The sequence below is a fragment of the Danio rerio genome, chromosome 18 (assembly GCF_052040795.2).
Source record: "Danio rerio strain M-AB ecotype USA chromosome 18, GRCz13ab, whole genome shotgun sequence".
Lineage (NCBI taxonomy): Eukaryota > Metazoa > Chordata > Actinopteri > Cypriniformes > Danionidae > Danio > Danio rerio.
Genome location: NC_141038.1, coordinates 31,942,501 through 31,961,081, shown reverse-complemented (window position 1 = coordinate 31,961,081; position 18,581 = coordinate 31,942,501). Strand labels below are relative to the sequence as shown.

General features: G+C 34.6%; 1 protein-coding gene and 1 long non-coding RNA gene across 6 annotated transcripts in view; one reads left to right on the top strand and one right to left on the bottom strand.

Moving 5' to 3' along the window:
* Positions 1–18,581, bottom strand: part of gse1b (Gse1 coiled-coil protein b) — a 321,715-nt gene that overhangs the window by 219,791 nt on the left and 83,343 nt on the right. For 3 of the 5 annotated variants that reach the window (XM_087292421.1, XM_087292422.1, NM_001430859.1), the window contains exon 2: positions 7,341–7,518. In XM_087292421.1, the coding sequence (XP_087148547.1) occupies positions 7,341–7,518 (178 nt within the window). Of the gene's footprint in view, positions 1–1,766; positions 2,074–7,340; positions 7,519–18,581 lie in introns of those variants that run through there. The other 2 variants (XM_087292425.1, XM_087292426.1) reach the window with 2 other exon arrangements.
* The window catches only part of LOC147832855 (uncharacterized), a 10,765-nt gene continuing 8,310 nt past the window's right edge, over positions 16,127–18,581 (top strand). The window contains exons 1-2 of the long non-coding RNA XR_015515078.1: positions 16,127–18,061; positions 18,391–18,581. The exon at positions 18,391–18,581 is cut by the window's right edge and continues 1,348 nt beyond it. This is a non-coding gene — a long non-coding RNA (uncharacterized LOC147832855). The remainder of the gene's footprint in view (positions 18,062–18,390) is intronic.

Genomic DNA, 18,581 nt, shown 5'->3' with positions numbered 1-18,581 from the left:
GGAAGTCAAAAAACATGAATACTGTTTAAATATGGATGCTTGGTAATGTTCTATGGTGTATGGCAAACATGGTAAAGGTGTCTTTAAATCCTAATTTGATTTAAACTCGAATTTGACCTTGATTAGACTGTTCTGATTTGTGGCCTGTTGGATGGACCTTGCTAGTGAGGAATTAACTAACAAGATTACACATTACACATGGTCTAATAGGGTTGTACTTATTTTCTTAATAAGTTATGGGTGTGTTTTGAGCATAAAGTTTATTAAAAAGCTCCCATTTTCTTTTAGAGTGAGTTGGAAAATGTTGGTGGATACACTACACCGAGAACATCTAAATATTTAATTTCCACATGTTTTGTTAAAGTGTAAATTTCCTGCAAACAAATAAATGAACAATAACAACAAAGTGTTATAAAAGTGTATACAAGTTATATTCAAGCACACTTCCTATTTCTATGGCCCATGTGGTTATGCATGCCCATGTGGTGATAAAAACAAATATAAATATGCATATAATAAATACCAGTAATAATATTAACATTAAACAAAAGTAAATTGTCATGATTAAACTGGCTGCAACAAAGCCAAATTGCCCCAAAGCCCCCCTTGGCGAAGTAGGTATGTTATGAGGTTGCGTTTTTTATAATTATGTAAAGATTTATTTATTTATTTTTTACATTTTAATCATTTTTTTATTTTTAAAGATATGTGTGTATAATGCTGGGTGACATGGTAGCTCAGTGGTTAGCACTGCCACCTCACAGCAAGAAGGTAGCTGGTTTGAGTCCCAGCTGGGTCAGTTGGCATTTCTGTGTGGAGTTTGCATGTTCTCCCCGTGTTCGTGTGGGTTTCCTCTTGGTGCTCCGGTTTCCCTCACAAGTCCCTAGACATGCGGTACAGGTGAATTGAATAAATTAAGTTGGCCATAGTGTATGTGTGCGAATAAATGTGTATGGGTGTTTCCCAGTATTGGGTTGCAGCTGGAGGGGCAACCTGATAAACAAAGGAACTAAACCGAAGAAAAATGAATGAATGTGTGATGCTGTACATGCCTGTGTGTGTATTAATCAATGTGTATAGCAGTAACCCCTACAAATCTTTTACCTACATGAGGTTGGCATTTACAACAACCTCAATTCATCTCAAGTAGAAAAGTAGCCTTAAGCCCCAATTTGGCAAAGGAGTTTAAGTTGCCATGGCAATGATCACCCTTAAACATATATGAGTTTGTTAATCTAGCCACTAAAAACATTGTCAGTGTATATATTTTTCTACATTATTAGGGCAAAACATTTACATATTGATGCTGCAAAGTACATCTGAGTAACCATTTCATTATATTTATGTTGCATCTGACTGGGTTTTTCCTATTTCATTGCTCATATCAAGAAGAAATTAACTCCCACTCCCATGCTGTTTATACACAGCGAGTAGTAAATTCTATAACCTTAACCAGAAAAATCCCCTCCCCACCCCCTCCCCTAAAAGGTGGTTTGGCCAGATTTAGCACACAAACAAATGCAGTTAAATAGGTATGCAAATGCAGACAAAACACATAAACATGGTTTAAAATTGCACATTTACTCAAAGTTCTCTCTTTCAAAATAAAGTGTTTTACAGCTTTTGCCTGCCAAATTGTGATCTCATATAGACAAGCTGTTAAATACAGCACAACAACAAAAACTTGCTGTATACACAGTGTAAAAAGCCCTGCTAATAAAAGTCCTCAAGAACCGTAAAAAGGTTTGGACAGATAAGACTCTTACCATAGAAAATGCACTTCCTGTCCATCATGCGCTTTTCACCTGCAGGCCCCTTTAACTCTCTGAGACACCTACAGTAGTTCTTTTCTTCTTCACAGGATGCATTCAATGAAAGCTGCAATGTTATGTTCTATATGCTGTTTGTGTCACTATTATAAAGTTTGCATAGAAAACACTTTCAATTGGTGTTTAAAGCCAATATGGTATTTGCTGACACAACAGGGCGATTTGCATGTGTACGTGCATGTGTGCGTGTGTGTGTGTGTGTGTGTGTGTGTGTGTGCTTATTCGCAGGACTGTGGTCAAACACATCTCAGATAGACACCCACTCATTCTTCCCCTCCCTCTACTTCCTGTGTGAATCTAGCCTCCTCATCTCCTGCAATGTGCTTTTCTTTTATACTGTCAAACTGTTGCCTGAGCTGCAAAGTAAGTGCATGCTTCGTTTCGAGAGCCTTCATAGCAGAAATCAACCTCCCATACCCAGTGTCCAAAAACATTCTGGAGCCCTCTGTCTGGGTCACGTGTAATTAATAATGTAACATAAATGAGTAATGTACAGTACATGTCATGGGATGAGCAGATTGTCTGCCTTCTGTTTAAACACTTACACATACAGCGGTAACCGCAAACTTCCTGATGTTCAAACTTGACCAAAAGGACTCTACTCAATGCGAGCTTGGTTGTAAATTTTCTTGAGTAATGGCGCGATAATCTAAAAATAACTTTACTGGTTTATTGATTCGCTTTCACTGAAAAGAAATGTCAAGTGCAAATTTCACACCTCACAGGGTGAGAACACATCTGTGAAACCAAACAAACATCAAAGCTAAGAGATTTAGAAAAAATGTTTTTTAAACACTAGTTTTTCATGCAGTATGTGCACGAGTGCTTGTGTGCAGGTCTAAAGTGAAAAAAGAGATCTGCATACTTTTAAATTTCATTTTTTTTGTTCCAAAAATAAAGTAACAGTTATTAAGTACTGCTAAATCAAGACATTAGCAACTGCTAATATTGTAAAGATGAAGCATTTGTTGTACAGATCAATGATGTATTCTAGGGCAGCTTACGCACTTAGACAAAAACGGATTAATCACTGAAGTCGTGAAATGAATCACTTACTGGTATTGTATTTGCATTTTGTTGTTAATGATGACATTAGCGTGCAGACTTTAGTCACTAAACGCTTGTGTGCTAATCTCTGCTTTGACTGATTGGATTGTGCTAAAAAGCTAAACAGAAACGTGTTATTGACTCACATTCTTCACTGAGAATCTAAATGTAGTAAAGTTGATATTTTTTACTCATTTCCACTTTTCACTTCAATGCGAGTCAAAATTGTGCAAAGACAGGTTCTTTTTTTTGTCTCTTTTTCCTAAATTTGTGGCGGATTTATGTTGATTTTGGTGGCTTTTTTACCATACATGCTAATAAATGTCAAACCCTGATTGTCACACATGCTTTAATGCTTAGAACACTGGCATGGACCATGCCACAATTTGAGCTAGACTTTATTGTAGGGATGTAAGGATGAAGGGGATGATAAGAGAACAGTGAGATGAAGGGAAAGGGAAGAGAATAAACAGTGAACAGATAAGTAGGTTGATCGGGCGTCTTAAGATGATGCCCAGAGACTCAGAGTGGGGGTACCGTCTCTGTAGTATTTTGGTACAGTGATTGGACTGCTCAATTTAACCTAGGAGTGAAGAGAGGGTTATAGGATTGTGGATGGGAAGCAAGAAAATAGGGGGAAAGAGGGGAGGAGGGAGGGGGGTTTTGAAAGAACAAGAGGAAAAGTCCTAGAGGGCTGATCTGCTTTAAATATGTTTTAGGGAGTAGGTGATTGGTTAGGCGTGAGACGTGGTTCCGCCACCAAACCTTTGTTAACAAGTTAACTACATGAAGAAGGATTACAAAGCTATACTGCAGTTGTAGTTTTTTTTTTTTCCAAAAATATTTGGGGTTGAACTGGCAGGGTAAAATAGTCTCCTACTGTTTGAGTTATTAGACTAAGGAACCTTCCAGAGAAACTGAAGATATTGTAATGGGAGTTACATTTCAATGCCCTAAGAAAGCTAGATCAATAAGAACAGACATGGCACAACCAATCTGTGGTGCGTTTCCCAAACAATGACTTAACTCGCGACTGAACTATTATAGTGTGATGTATCATTGTGAAAAGAACGATGTAGTGTATAAATGAAAAGCTTTAATGTATGATATGTTTTTTTTTAATCACAAGATTTGAAGACAACGTAAATTCCGCTTTTAAATAATTGATCACCTATAGCTTTCGTCATGAGCCACCTCTGTGTTCAAGATTACATCAATGTTTTCAAAGTGCACTGTGAAGTGCAATTGTAAACATGAAGATGGATAAAACTGAACTGTAAAAATACTTTGAAAGCAAATTACAGCTAAGAGAGATGACTTTAATGGTTTTTTAAAATAATTTTGAGTTTAAATGTTAGAATGTTCTAAATGAATAGGGCATAGAGGAACTAGAAATAGAACATAACAGGAAATAGAACACAGCCAGGAACTATGTTTTTAACTACAGATCTAGAGGTAGTTTTGTAGTTTGCATTGGGGCATTGGAGCAATAGATTTGGGAAACATTTGTAACGATACAGCTTACGACATTTATTTGGCTAACCATGGTTTCGGAAACGCTCCCCAGAGCAGATAAACTTTTAAAAAAGAATGAGAATTGTTTATAATCATAAATTGTACCATTTACAGTCATTTACAGTGGATGCAAACATGTTTTAGATAATCTAAAAAATTAAAACAGCATAATGTAAAAATAAAAAAGTAAAGCAGGAAAAAAATTTGCATTACTTAAAGGGATAGTTCACCCAAATTTGAAAATGTCTTCATTATTTAGTCACACTTGAGTGACTAACACACATTCGAGTTCTAATCTTTTATGAGTTTCTTCCTTCTGTTGAACACAAAACAAGATATTCTGAAGAATGTAGTGAAAAATAGTATAGAAGTTAATAATAATAGCTGTTTTTTTCCAACATTCTTTAGTATATCTACCTCTGAAGTAAGAAGCTTAAACAGAAAAGTGGATGTTGAGTAAATGAGTAAATCATTGCAGAATGTGTATTTGGGTTAATTCTTTTATGCAATTTAAATCAGTTAGGGACTGAGTATGCAAACAGTTCAAAATGTTAGAGGTCACATATTCAAAACAATAACAAAGATATACAGTAGATTTATGATGAAATAAAGTTCCATAGCTAGACAAAAAATCTTTCTAATCATTCTATGCAAGACAATGATTACTGATTTCCAACATTTTACAAAGGTAAAATAAAAAAAAGAAACCCAAACAGATTTGTGACAAATGAAAGTAAAGAAAATGATGACAGAATTGTGGGTGAACTACCCCTTTAACAGTACTGTATATGCTTATACATAGACAATTCTATGGTGACATAATCATTTTCTTATTTAATTAAACTTCTTTTATGTAAAGCATTTTGAATTACCATTGGACCTCAACTACTTTTGCTCATCAGCTGCTTAAATGCTTGATTTAAATAAAATGTGAATGCTCTTCACTTAATGCTAAAGGTGGTTATGGCGGAAATGATGAGCCACAATTTCCTGCCAACCCAGAGAGAGAAAAAACTTCCCTTAACTAAAATCCGGAGCTGTGTCAAGCGTAATACTAAAACACATTATGACAGACAAAAAAAAGAGCTGGAGGCAAAAGCAAAACAATACTGAGAGACAGCTAGTGAAAGACACAGATAATAGACTGTGATGAAATGTGATCCTTTAGTATAAACTCATTTGATCAGCTCATCTTTGCTTTGACTCTTGCTTAGATCACTTCCCAGACGCCAGAGATGAGTACACATTTCAGAAACTTTTTTTTATATATAAATTGCCCAATTCAATTTTTTAATTTTTTACAAAAGTGCAACCAATTTAAAATTCCTGTTTTTAATTCTTTTTTTAATGCACTCACATTTAATTTTATTACATTTAATTTTGTTTAGTCACAAATAACTGCCTGGACCATTTATCAAGATAATATTAAGGTATATATTTAACATTGCACTCACTTGAGCCTTATAAAGACATTCGATCTAGACTATAAAATATATTTAAAACAAATAAATGACACAATCTGGATTGGTGTTACTACACTCTCAGAAATAAAGGTACAGGAGCTGTCACTGGGGCAGTACCTTTTCAAAAGGTACAAATTTGTAAACTGAAGGGTTTATAATGGTACCTCAAAAGTACTTTTTAGGGACATTTTGGTTCTAATGTGCCCCATTGAGGTACCAATGTGGATTCTTTGGGTCCAAATATGTATCTTTTGAAAAGGTACTGCACCAGTGAGAGCTCATGTACCTTTATTTCTGATGAGAGTGTACTGTATCTCATTGTACATGTAGCCTGTGCTTTAATCAACTATTTGTGCTACTGGTTTCAGAGTTAATTGCAGCATTTATACAGCTGATATCATAATCTGCATGTGCAAATGAATCCAGCATTCAGCCTAATTGGTTACTATTTAAAGATGACAGTATAAGGAAAAATTAGAGTACAAAATTGTATTTTTTGTAATAAAATCATAATAATTAACAATGAATAGATCAAAAAGATTTTTCAACACTCAAAATTTGACTAACATTTCTACTAAATTGTACAAATAATTAGACAGTAATACATTGTATTATTAAACATTATAAGGTAACACTTTATTTTGGTGGTCCATTTGAGTATTAGTAGACTGTCTGCTTCCTCAAAAGCATCAAAATAAAGAGTTACCTTATAATTTTGAGAGCAGAATGACTTTATAAAAATTGTTTTGCATTTAGATTTATTTACTTATAAAAGCTTTTTTTTAAAAAATTGCTCAGCCATTAAAAGCTTAATGATGATTATGATTATTTTTATATTATTAATATTATGTAAATGAGTATAATAGAATAAATGATTAAAAGAATAGCTCATGCTAACTGAAAATTGTGTCATCATTTACTTGCCCATTTTCTTGTCACAAAGCTATTAAACAAAACACATTATTTTTAAAAATGTTGGAAACTGGTAACCACTGACTTACTTAGTATTGTTTACTATAGATGTCAAGGGTTACCAGTTTCTAACATTCTTCAAGTGATCTTCTGTGCAGCTTAACAGAAAAAAAGAAAGTCATAAAAGTTTGGAACCACTTAAGGGTAAGTAAATAATGAGTACATTTTCATTTTTGAGTAAAAAATCCCATTACTATTTGTTTATCTTAAAACAACACTACAGATGCTGTCTTCATCCATTTTGCTGAGGTTACATTTCACAACTAATTCCTCAACCAACAACACATTCACAACTGAAACACAGCCCTCCAAAAAAACAACAACAACAACAACAACTTTTGTACCAACTTACTCTGTGGTGCACTCAAAGACAAGACACAAAATAAGCACAACACGCAATAGAAATCTTTCTTCACCACCACAGGCTCCACCACAATTATTATCTTGCAAGAAAACGGAAGACTGTCATAACAAAAAGAGATAAGGGCTCAGGAAGAAAGTCATAAATACTCACCGGGAGCTGAGCTGTCTGCTTTCTCCACTTTCAGGCTGCACAGGGACGATGTGGCAGAAGTCAGTCTGGGTTCAAGTGATGTAGTGTGGTCTTGCTCTGACACCTCTGCCAAAGAGACTACTGGTGGCCTGCTGTCAGCATCCTTACTGCTGCCGGCTGAATCCTCCACCACCAAACTCTGCAATAAATTAAATCAATGCTTGAGATATTCAAAGAAACGTAAAAAAAAAGAAAAAAAATTTTTGGTTGAAATTCCCATCAATTGAAATTCAAATCAACAAGCAATTTCTCATTTCTTTAAACAAGTTGCAAATGCTTTGTATTATAAATGCAAATGATTATGTATAACTCTCTGCTGTTTCCTACATTATCATTTGGTTATGTCATGTTGATTAAATTGTATTATAATGGGTCGACACAAAATATTAAGCCATTTTTATCAACCCTATCCAATACAAATAGCAAAAAACTATTATGTTTTTCAAATCCGTATTTGAAAAACATATATCATAAAAACAGCACATCTCTGCTTACAATAATATATTTCTATCATTATTTCAAATTAGACTTGTTCATGTTATACAACTGGAAATGTACTCTTTCCTTAATGCGTCTTAATGATCTTTTGTTAAGAGTTTATCATACGTTACAATAATGTCTACCAAAATGAAGTTGCATGTATAATTAAACTGGCATAACTCATACTTCCTGTAAAACCCCACCCATGTCTTACAGTTGTCTAAAAGTTCAAGATCTGTCTAAATCCAATAAAAAAACAGTTAACAGGATATTTCCTAAAGGTTTTTGTAACATTTAGTTTATAAAAAATATCTTTGCTACATGTTACATGAACTTAATAACAAATGTATGCAAAATTATGTAAAATTACATTCAAATAACTCTATACCTAGACTAATCTTAACACTAACATTACAGTATGCTACTATTTAATATTACTCTGTACTTATGTGAATAATTACATGCTAACAAGGGCACCGTTTATCTGTCCAATGTATTACATCAAGGAACAATCTGTCATTAATTGTGGCTTTAATTGTGAATATATGTACTTGAAAAAGCAATTTACCCCCATTTTATTAGAGCTGTCATAATGTTTTGTCATAATGCATTTTTCTATACATTTCCATAAAACTTTTGGTCTAAATCTATTTAGTACTGGTAAACTGCTCCCAGGCGAATCTTGACATTTTGTAGCGTACTGTAGGTGCATTCAAAAGGAGAATGTCCTATTTCCACATTTCTACTTTTTTCTCTCTATTTGTGCTATGCAGTGCTTTCTTTTCCGTTGTGTATGGGAATGACATGATCTGTGAATAAATTACAGTACAAACAGTAAACGTGTAAATGTGAATCTTGTTTCTTGCAATCAAACTTACACACACACAAAGTCTAGCCAAAAAATATAGTATACAGTACTTTTGTTATCAAAACTGTATCCATTGTTTACATCAGAACATCACCACTGAGAACACTGTTACATTGACTAAGCAATTTTCCGCACACAATGACACAAGGACTTGTCATTCTGATTGACATGTTCATTGACACAGATATTTATTTTTGAGAGAAAGATTTTGAGCAAGAGACTGGCTTTTGCTGGTAATTTTTGGTGTTTTGTTATTTGTTTGATTTTTTTATTTATTTTTTTTTTTTGATGCATGCACTTACTGTTTCGCTAATTTCAAGGATGATTCTAGAAATGTAACAAAGCAACTGAGAAAAACTGTGCGAGTTATCAAGATATCTTGTATACAGTTTGTAATTTTGCAAAACAAATCCGCCTGCTGTGTCCGAGCCTTGTTATTATATACAGGCTTATACAGGTCTAGAGTTCCACTCTTTTTGACAACCATGGTTTTCAAAAATATAATAAAATTAGATAGATAGATAGATAGATAGATAGATAGATAGATAGATAGATAGATAGATAGATAGATAGATAGATAGATAGATAGATAGATAGATAGATAGATAGATAGATAGATAGATAGATATATAGATAGATAGATAGATAGATAGATAGATAGATAGATAACTGGAGATCAATGCCATCACCAGAAATGTTTGTTCAATGTAGTAATTTAATCTAATTACTCTGTAATTGTATAAGACTGCAATAGAATCCCTCAGTGTGTTCATGGCCACATGATGAAACACCTTCCTAGCAGAGAGAGCTCTGAGGACACACTGCCAAAACTAATTGAGCCTGCTCTACTGTTTTTAGCAGCTGTCTTTACTTTGATTTCTCAGGATGAGTGAAAGTCTTCTTTCAAACGAGAGAGCTCAGAAATGTGACAGAATGCTCCAAGGTTGATCAGAAGAACAAGAGAGAGACTACAAACGCCAGTAGGTGAGCACTGATGAGACATTTTCTGACCATGAAATCCAGGTGAGATGCTGAACAAAAAGAAATAGAATATAATCTATGTGGAGAAGCGATCCTTTGTGGGGTTTTTTTAACAGTGGTAATGACGAGTCCAGTCGTGGACCAAAGCCTTAAGCCCTAGATCTGACAAGTCTGAGATCCACAGTTACTAGTACAGTACATTATACTTTTTAAATCTATAAATGTAAAAAAGACACATTTTGTGTCTCAAACTACTAGCTAGTGTGTGAATTAATAGGTGTAGATGATTTCAGACATCGGTAAGGACAGTAATGAGTTTGGTTCACTACATTAGGACATTGAGCGTGACGTGAATGTAATTGTTATACAATCCTAAAACTGGAAATTATAAATAACATCATAACTGATATTTTTCACATTTTTATTATTATTTTTTAAGTACCTACATAGACACATATTTAAATTATTTAATATACCAGCAACAATTCAATATTCTATCATTTAAAAATGTTTGTTACAGTGGATTGTCCAACTCATGTTCTTTTATTGTTAAATATAGATAACAATACTCACAATAGTTATAATGGACAATGGTTTCATTTGTCTCTCTTTCATCACTATGTTTAGTGATTTGGTTCATGTGAGTCATGTTTCAGGCTTTAGAACTTCCGTTAAGGAAACATAGTACACTTCGCTCACTGATTTTATTGGTTAATTGTACAAAAGACATTTCAGTGAGTGAACATTTCAGTGCACCGAGACACTTTCGCGATCGAAACAGACCTTAAAATGGCTGACTCCCTGACCAATGCCCTGACTACTGAGCAAGGTAGCTGATAGAGTTGCACCCTCATGCAAAGAAACCAACTGATTATTGTCAACCACTAACGGGTTGGGAGTTTGTGTGTACAAAAATGTTTTGTTTTTAAATGTATTTAAATGCTAAAAGTAATTATATAAAATATGTATATCCAAATGTTTTGCATTAGTTGCAAGAACTTCTGCTAACAGGATCTTTTGTCTTTGAGTTGTCTAAACATCATTCAAATTGAGAGTTGTTGAAGAAAGATGCAATATGTCATATTCAAGAATGAATGAATCAGTTGTTCGTACTGTATGTTGAGGAGTAAAAAGTTCAATTTATTTTGTTTTGGAAAGTAGTAAAGTAAAGGTTTTCCAAAATAAAAAATGCAGTAAAATCAAGTAGAAATGGTGAAGTTAATGTCCAGCACTGCTTGTATTCCACTGTGAATTCTTAATCTTACAGCAAAACCACATAGCACTTGCCCAAAGTTACATTTTTTAAAGCAATCATTAATTAACAAGCCTAAAAAAAATTTCAGTCACATTCTTTATATGCAGGTTTGTATTAAAAAGCTGATGCCAGCCTGTTTTGCAGCCGCAACCCATCTCTGGAAAACATCCATCCACACAAATATTTATACACTACGGACAATTTAGCCTACCCAATTCACATGTACTGCATGTCTTTGGACTGTAGGAGCACCCAGAGGAAACCCACGTGAACGCAGGGAGAACATGCAAACTCTACACTGAGGCTCAAACCAGCGACCTTCTTGCTGTGAGGCAACAGGACTACCTACCACTGTGTCACCCTAAATAAGCAGGAAAATACAAAAACTGCTGTAAAAGTAAAGCACAAGCCTTACTTCATTTCATTTGCAAAACATCAAAAGACTGTGTGAATTAAGAGAGACTCCTAGCACAAGTGATGTAATACTCAAAAGGCTGCAGTAACTGCAACTGAAAAAAAATGATATTGCTATGGTATGGCAGCATAGTTTCTTGATATTAAATATTGATCATTATTAAAATTCTTTTTGGCACTAATGGTCCAATCTAGTTCAATTACAAGTGCTCCTGCTAAACCAAGAGATCAGCTGAATAGATTAAAAAAATGATCAAACTGTTTAACTGTGAGTGACTTGTAAAATGTTTGCAAAAAAGGGGGAGTGTTCCTTTAAATTCTTCAAAGCTTAGGGAGCTTAGTCAGTACAACACTTAGCACACGTTCATTGATCTGCCTTGTGGCTATGAGAAAATAAAAGCCAGAGAAGCGAGTTTACCATGTCTCACCAACTGAAAACAAAAATAACACAGACAATGAGGACTACCTAAGGCAGTGTCATTTGCATTTGTTTTGTTCTGTGGATTTTAAGCATGTATATTCAACTCCAAAAACATTTACATTATGTTTAACTGAGACAAAAAAAAAGTCTAATGTAATTGTAAAAAAAGTGCTTTGATTGAAAAGAGTTTTTATGTTATTCAAGTATCACACTCACTGTATGCATCATTTGTATGTTTTGTTCAGTCATGAAAAAAAAATATTGAAATGGTTTTGTTCTCCCTCTCTCTGGCATTGTTTTCAAAGGCCACTGCTTTCAGGCACCCTTTGGGACCAGAAACAAGATGTAAGGTAAGTGCTATTGATCTGTGCTTTCTGCCTCACTAGGATTTCATAGTAGTGTGAGCTGACCAACTGACCGTTTGCCTCTCTGAAAGGCCCTGACCAGCGTATGTATGACACAGAGACTGTATGACATTAAAGAGTATAAAACGCATATTGTACATAATATAGGTGTGTGTGTGTGTGTGTGTGTGTGTGTGTGTGTGTGTGTGTGTGTGTGTGTGTGTGGAGAAGGTTATGAGGACATGTGTTCAGCTTCAGGCTGTTTATTTAAGGGGAGGTGATGATGATTCAGTGACAGTTGATTCACACTACACCGCCTAACAAATAGCACCAACCACAGCAAACTCACTGGCTCTTGCTAAGCAAAACCTGTTTCTATCAGTTGAATCCTTCCGACAACTAAGCAGAAACCACATACTGTACAAACATGTGCAGTGTTTACTGCTCCTTTCTTAGAGTAATTCTTTAAAAACAAAAATCCTCTAATGCTGCATTGCTCCCAGCACTTCTTTATTAGGCCATTTTATATGTTTTGATCATAATGCATTTAATACTATAACTAACAATGTATTCAATAAATTTTTCCATGATTTAACTTGAACTGAGAAATGTATGCTACTATTGCATAATTACTCTGAATATGGCATCACAGTGGCACAGTGAGTTGAACGATTGCCTCAGATCAAGAAGGTTGCTGGTTCGAGCCCAAGCTGGGTCAGTTGGCAGTCCATAAACATGCGGTACAGGTGAATTAAATAAGCTAAACTGTCTGAAGTTAATGTAAGTGAAAGGGAGTGTATGGGTGTTTCCCAGTGTTGGATTGCAGCCGAAAGGGTATAAGCTGAGTAAAACATATGCTGGATAAGTTAGTGATTTTATCCGCATAGGCAACCCCTGATTAATAAAGTAACTAAGCCGAAAACAAAATGAATGAATGAATAAATGAACACTGAATATGATGATTGGCTGATAGCTGTTTAAGACAACTTTGTGTGCCGATCCCCAATGGGGCTTAGAAAATTGTCTTTAGGCAGAGGCTCACACACAGCATTGCAAATACAACAAGAAAAAATATACAAGCACAAATACAAATTTCACTTTAAGATCCTACAGTATTTTTAAAAATTCTTCTTAAATGTGGCCTTTATAAAGTTACACTCAGTCATTTTTATGCTGGCCAATATGGCTGAGCATTTTGACTTATTTATCCTGAATAATACTAACACTGTGTCCTTAAAACATGTGACGTTACAGGCAATTTGAATGTCTGCACCAAATGTGATGCTATGTGACAGACACATTTAAATACCAGCCACTCCCAACAAAATGGTAAAGTTTTTTTAATTCAATAAATACATATAAACCGCTTTAACCTTATTTATAAGCTACTGAGGGACTGATGTCACAATTCTGGCTTTCATTTTCAAACCGTCTGCTAGTTACCTTATTTTCAGCATTTGAGGTGATCTGCAAAATAATCTGCCAATGGGGTAAGTAAAATAATCTTACATCAAAAGAAAAAACAAGATTAATTTGCTTACCCCATTGGCAGATTATTTTGCTTGTTTTAAGGAAAAACTCACTTAATATTGGCATATTATTTCTAAAAACAAGACAATATGTTTTGCTTGTTTAGAAAATGCTTCTTGATATAAGAAATTTTAGATATTTAGACTAGAAACAAGACAAAAAATCTAAGCAAGAAAAGCATTTTTTTTGCAGTAAACTTTCACTTGTGTATTCATTCTTTCATTTTACTTTGGCTTAGACTTATTTTCAGAGGTCATCACAGAAGAATGAACCGCCAACTATTCCAGCATGAAATACACAGCAGATGCCCTCCCAGCTGCAACCCAGTATTGGGAAACACCCACACATACTCATTCACACACAATACACTACAGCCAGTTTAGTTTGTTCAATTCACCAATAGAACATGTCTTTAGATTATGGGGGAAACCGGAGAACCTGGAGAAAACACAAGCAAACAAGGGGAGAACATAAAAACTCCACGCAGACATGCAAACTGACCCAGCCAGGACCCAATTCAGTGACCTTCTTGCTGTGATGTGACAGTCACCACTGAGACACACACACACACACACACACACACACACACACACACACACACACACACACACACACACACACACACACACACACACACACATATATATATTCTTAATGTTATTCAGTTAAAAGGGATTTTTTTATTATTTTACCTATAATAACTATTACCAAAAGACAACTAAAGGAAAGATAAATACATAAAAATGCTTTATGACTCAAGCCTCATAACTCTTTTGGAACTGTCAACAATACTGTACCCCACAGCTCTGCCCATATCATTCTGAATTAAATGCTACACACAGAATGAATAGCTGGTTAGTCTATATCGTACTGTTCTGCTCACTCTTGATCTCTTCCCAGTCGACATGTTCCTGCAGCACGCACACACACCCTCTCTCTCTCTCTCGCTCTCTCTCCCCATGTTCACCTCTACCCTCTAGACATGTTGCCTTATTGGACTCTTTCTGTTTCTGAACCTCACTCTTGGCTGTTGTCGGACTGCCTGACTGTCTAAGCTTTCTTGTGTTTCTTTTTTTAAATCTTTTTTTAAATAATTTTTTTATCTTTTTGCACATAGTTTTATTTGCAAATCTTCTTTGGCTGACTGTTTGCAACATAGTTTTGGCAAATAAATTCATACAGCAGCTGTAAACTCAATGTGGATATGAGGCACAGTTATCTAAAGCTGCTTTGAAATACAAGCACTACATTCCTAAATTGAAAAGACTTAATTGGATCTTACATGAACTGAACTGAAATGAATCATCACTCCATCCAATCCAATATCCCAAATACAGTTGGCCACAACATTTTTAACCTCCCTGTTTTTTTTTATATTTACCCTTTGATGTTTAATGGAGAAAATATATATTTCAACACATTTATCAAACAAAGGTTTTCATAACTATTTTCCTCTGTCTTTGTCACAATGACAGTACATATTTTACTAGTTTTTTTTAGTAGAATTAAGCTTAAAGTGACATGTATATATTAGCCCCCTTTTAGATAAAATATTGAAGTCAGAATTATTAGCCCCTTAAAATGCTTTAAAAAAAACTGCTTGTATTCAAGCCAAAATCAAACAAATAAGACTTTTTTCAGAAGAAAAAAAAATATTATCAGACATATTGTGAAAATTTCCTTGCTCTGTTAAACATCATTCCGGAAATATTTCAAAAAAGAAAAAAAAATTCAGGGGGGCTAATAATTCTGATTTCAAATGTATGTTATTATTTTATTATTAAATAATATTTAAATATAATTACTAGTCAAATAAAAGGAAATAACTTGACTTTCTCCAGAAGAAAACTATGATATGTAAATATGAAATGCTGCAAAAAAGTCTTTGCTCTGTTAAACATCACTCAGGAAATATTCAAAAAGCAATTATAATTTTATAGCAGGGCTAATAATTTTGTTTTCAACTACTGTAAAACCTACATTGATTTTACCATTATTGGAATGAATGCAATGCTCTATGGCAACAAATATATAAAATAACTGGTTTCAAAAGAATGTTAATATTGCCCTTTTTAGGAAAAAAACTGTAATATTGAATTGAATAGAATTTTGGTGTTATGTGATTGGAGATTATAGTAAGGTCAGTGTTCATCCCAGAGAGTCATTAGGCTCTATGTGCAAAACTGATAATTGAGAAAATAAGAGATCGCAGAATAGAGGAACACACAACAAAGATAAAAGCTCAGTTAAAAATATGCAAAGGGCCTGCCAGCATTTAATAGCTTTCTCTATGACATAACTAAGATATTCTGAATCAAGAATACTCTGAAACACTTCCTAACCTCTGTGTTCTATTTTAACAGACTGCACATGCCATCTGCTGGTCTACATAAACACACACACACGCACACAGACAGACAAAAACATGCTGGTGTTGTTGGTGTTCTCATTTTTCTGTTCACACTTGAGCAGTAAGTTGGTACACTCTCAACCTCCCCTAACTAGTCATTTAAAACAAGGATTTTGTTTAATGATTCATACTTCAATGCTGTATAATGTAATATGAGCAGAACATATTGCCTGAAACACTTCAGAATTCATCCTGCTGCTTTTGTCAGCTGTCACATTATCAATAAATACAAGAGAACTAGTTCCATTGACAGCCACACATGCCCATGCCATGTCACTACTACCACCATGCTTCACTTCTTAGAATCATGAGCAGTTCCTTTCCTTCTTCATACTCTTCTCTTCTCCTCACTTTGGTACAAGTTGATCTTAATCTATTTAGTCTAAAGGATGTTGTTCCAGTACTGTGAAGGCTTTTTTTGGAAGTATAATCTGGCCTTCCTGTTTTTGAGGCTCACCAATGGTTTACATCTTGTGGTGAACCCTCTGTATTCACTCTGGTGTAGACTTCTCTTGATTGTTGACTCTGACACACATATACCTACCTTCTGAATAGTGTTCTTGATCTGGCCAACTGTTGTGAAGGGTATTTTCTTCGTCAGGTAAAGAATGCTTGTGGTAATTTAGTGTTGCTGAGCTCCCTAGTGCTTTTTTTTCTTTTTTTTTTAAGAATGTTCCAAACAGTTGTTTTGGCCACACCTAATGTTTTTGCTATCTCTCTGATTGTTTTTTTTTTTTAGCTTAATAATGGCTTGTTTGACTTATAGTGACAACTCTGGACCTTTTATCTGCTTATTGTAAAGGATAATCAGGGAATAACACACAACTGGCCATGGAACAGCTTAGAAGCCACTTGTCCAATTACTTCTGGACCCTTAACAAGTGGGAGGCACATTTGCAAACTGTTTTAATTCCTACAGTGTTCACCTGATTTGGATGTAAATACCCTCAAATTAAAGCTGACATTCTGCAGGTAAAGCACATCTTGTTCTTTTCATTTAAAATTTGTTGTGTTGGTGTATAGAGCTCATCAAACCATACAACAGCAAACATATATATAGCCAATTGTTATGACAAAACAGACAATGAGATTGTTTGCATGTTTGTTATGGTATGAAGGTGCATTTTACTGTATTTTTGTCTTTGGATTGTCTTTGATGATATTAAGTTCACATTTGCTTTTTTTTAAACCTTGCATTTAGTGTGAATGTTGATGATGTTGGGATATGCCGTGACAATTTTAGCAGTTTACCGAATGTTAACGGACAGGAAGTGTTTAGGCAGATGGGTTGTTAAACTCTTATCTGTCTGCCATTACAGGAAGGCACTGCATGCTCACATCCCGATGATTCCTGCATCCTGGCATTTCTAACAACATTTCAAGCATTCTCACAGGGAACATTTGTTCTTCTCTGCAGAAACAAACAGAGGCAAAGAAAGAGACTACATTGAGTAATAATTCATTCTAATATCTGCTTATTATACTAAACTAATAAAACTGAATTATGCGTCAATACAAGCTACTAACACTAAATCAAGCCTGTATTAATTACAATTGGTACACATTTGTATAATTATGTGATCTTGTACCCTGATTAATGTTAACACATCAATATAGTGTCAATGAAATCATGTTTCTCTTAATTCTGATGAAATTTCAGGACTTTTACATTTCATATAACTCTGTGACCTCATATATACTACATACAATGCTTGTTTTCATCAATTATTTATTTTCAGTTGAATTCATTTATAAGTAATGCAACCACAGACCTCAAACCACTGTGTTCACATGCATTCCCAGCATGCACCTCTCTGTTGCCGTCAGCCACACCACAGACCTTTTTTTTCTCAATTATTAACACCCTTCTGTTTGTCTGACACATTTAATATGGAGGAACAGATAAAATGGCTGAAAGACAGAAAGATGAAGACACAGACGAAAGAACATCCAATGACTTCAACTGAGCAGGGCCTGAGGTCGTAAACACTGCAAGGGAGCAGAAACCCAGAGTCAGGTTTGGCAGTGTCTGCTGCACTGTTAAATACTCATATATGAAGTAATCATTCAGTATTCAAGTCAACTAAAACTAAAACTTGAGCACTTTAAACCAAGGCGGACCAAAGTTCTGAGAAGAAAAATCATGTATAGTCACGAAAAATCCCTGCCACAATGTATTCATATGGCAATATATATATATATATATATATATATATATATATATATATATATATATATATATATATATATATATATATATATATATATAAATGTATCTTTTTAAATTTGCATCAACAAGTGGGGACAGTTATGGCCTAATAATTAGGGACTTATAATGGAAAGGTTTCAGGTTGGATTTCCGATCCCAGCAGGAATTGAAGAAGAATGAAACCACGCTCTCTTCATCTTTGAGACCCATGTGCTCAGGGTGTATGTTCACTATGTGTGTATGTGTGTGTATGCTTTCACTTCTCAGTTGTGTGTGTGTACTTGGACTCA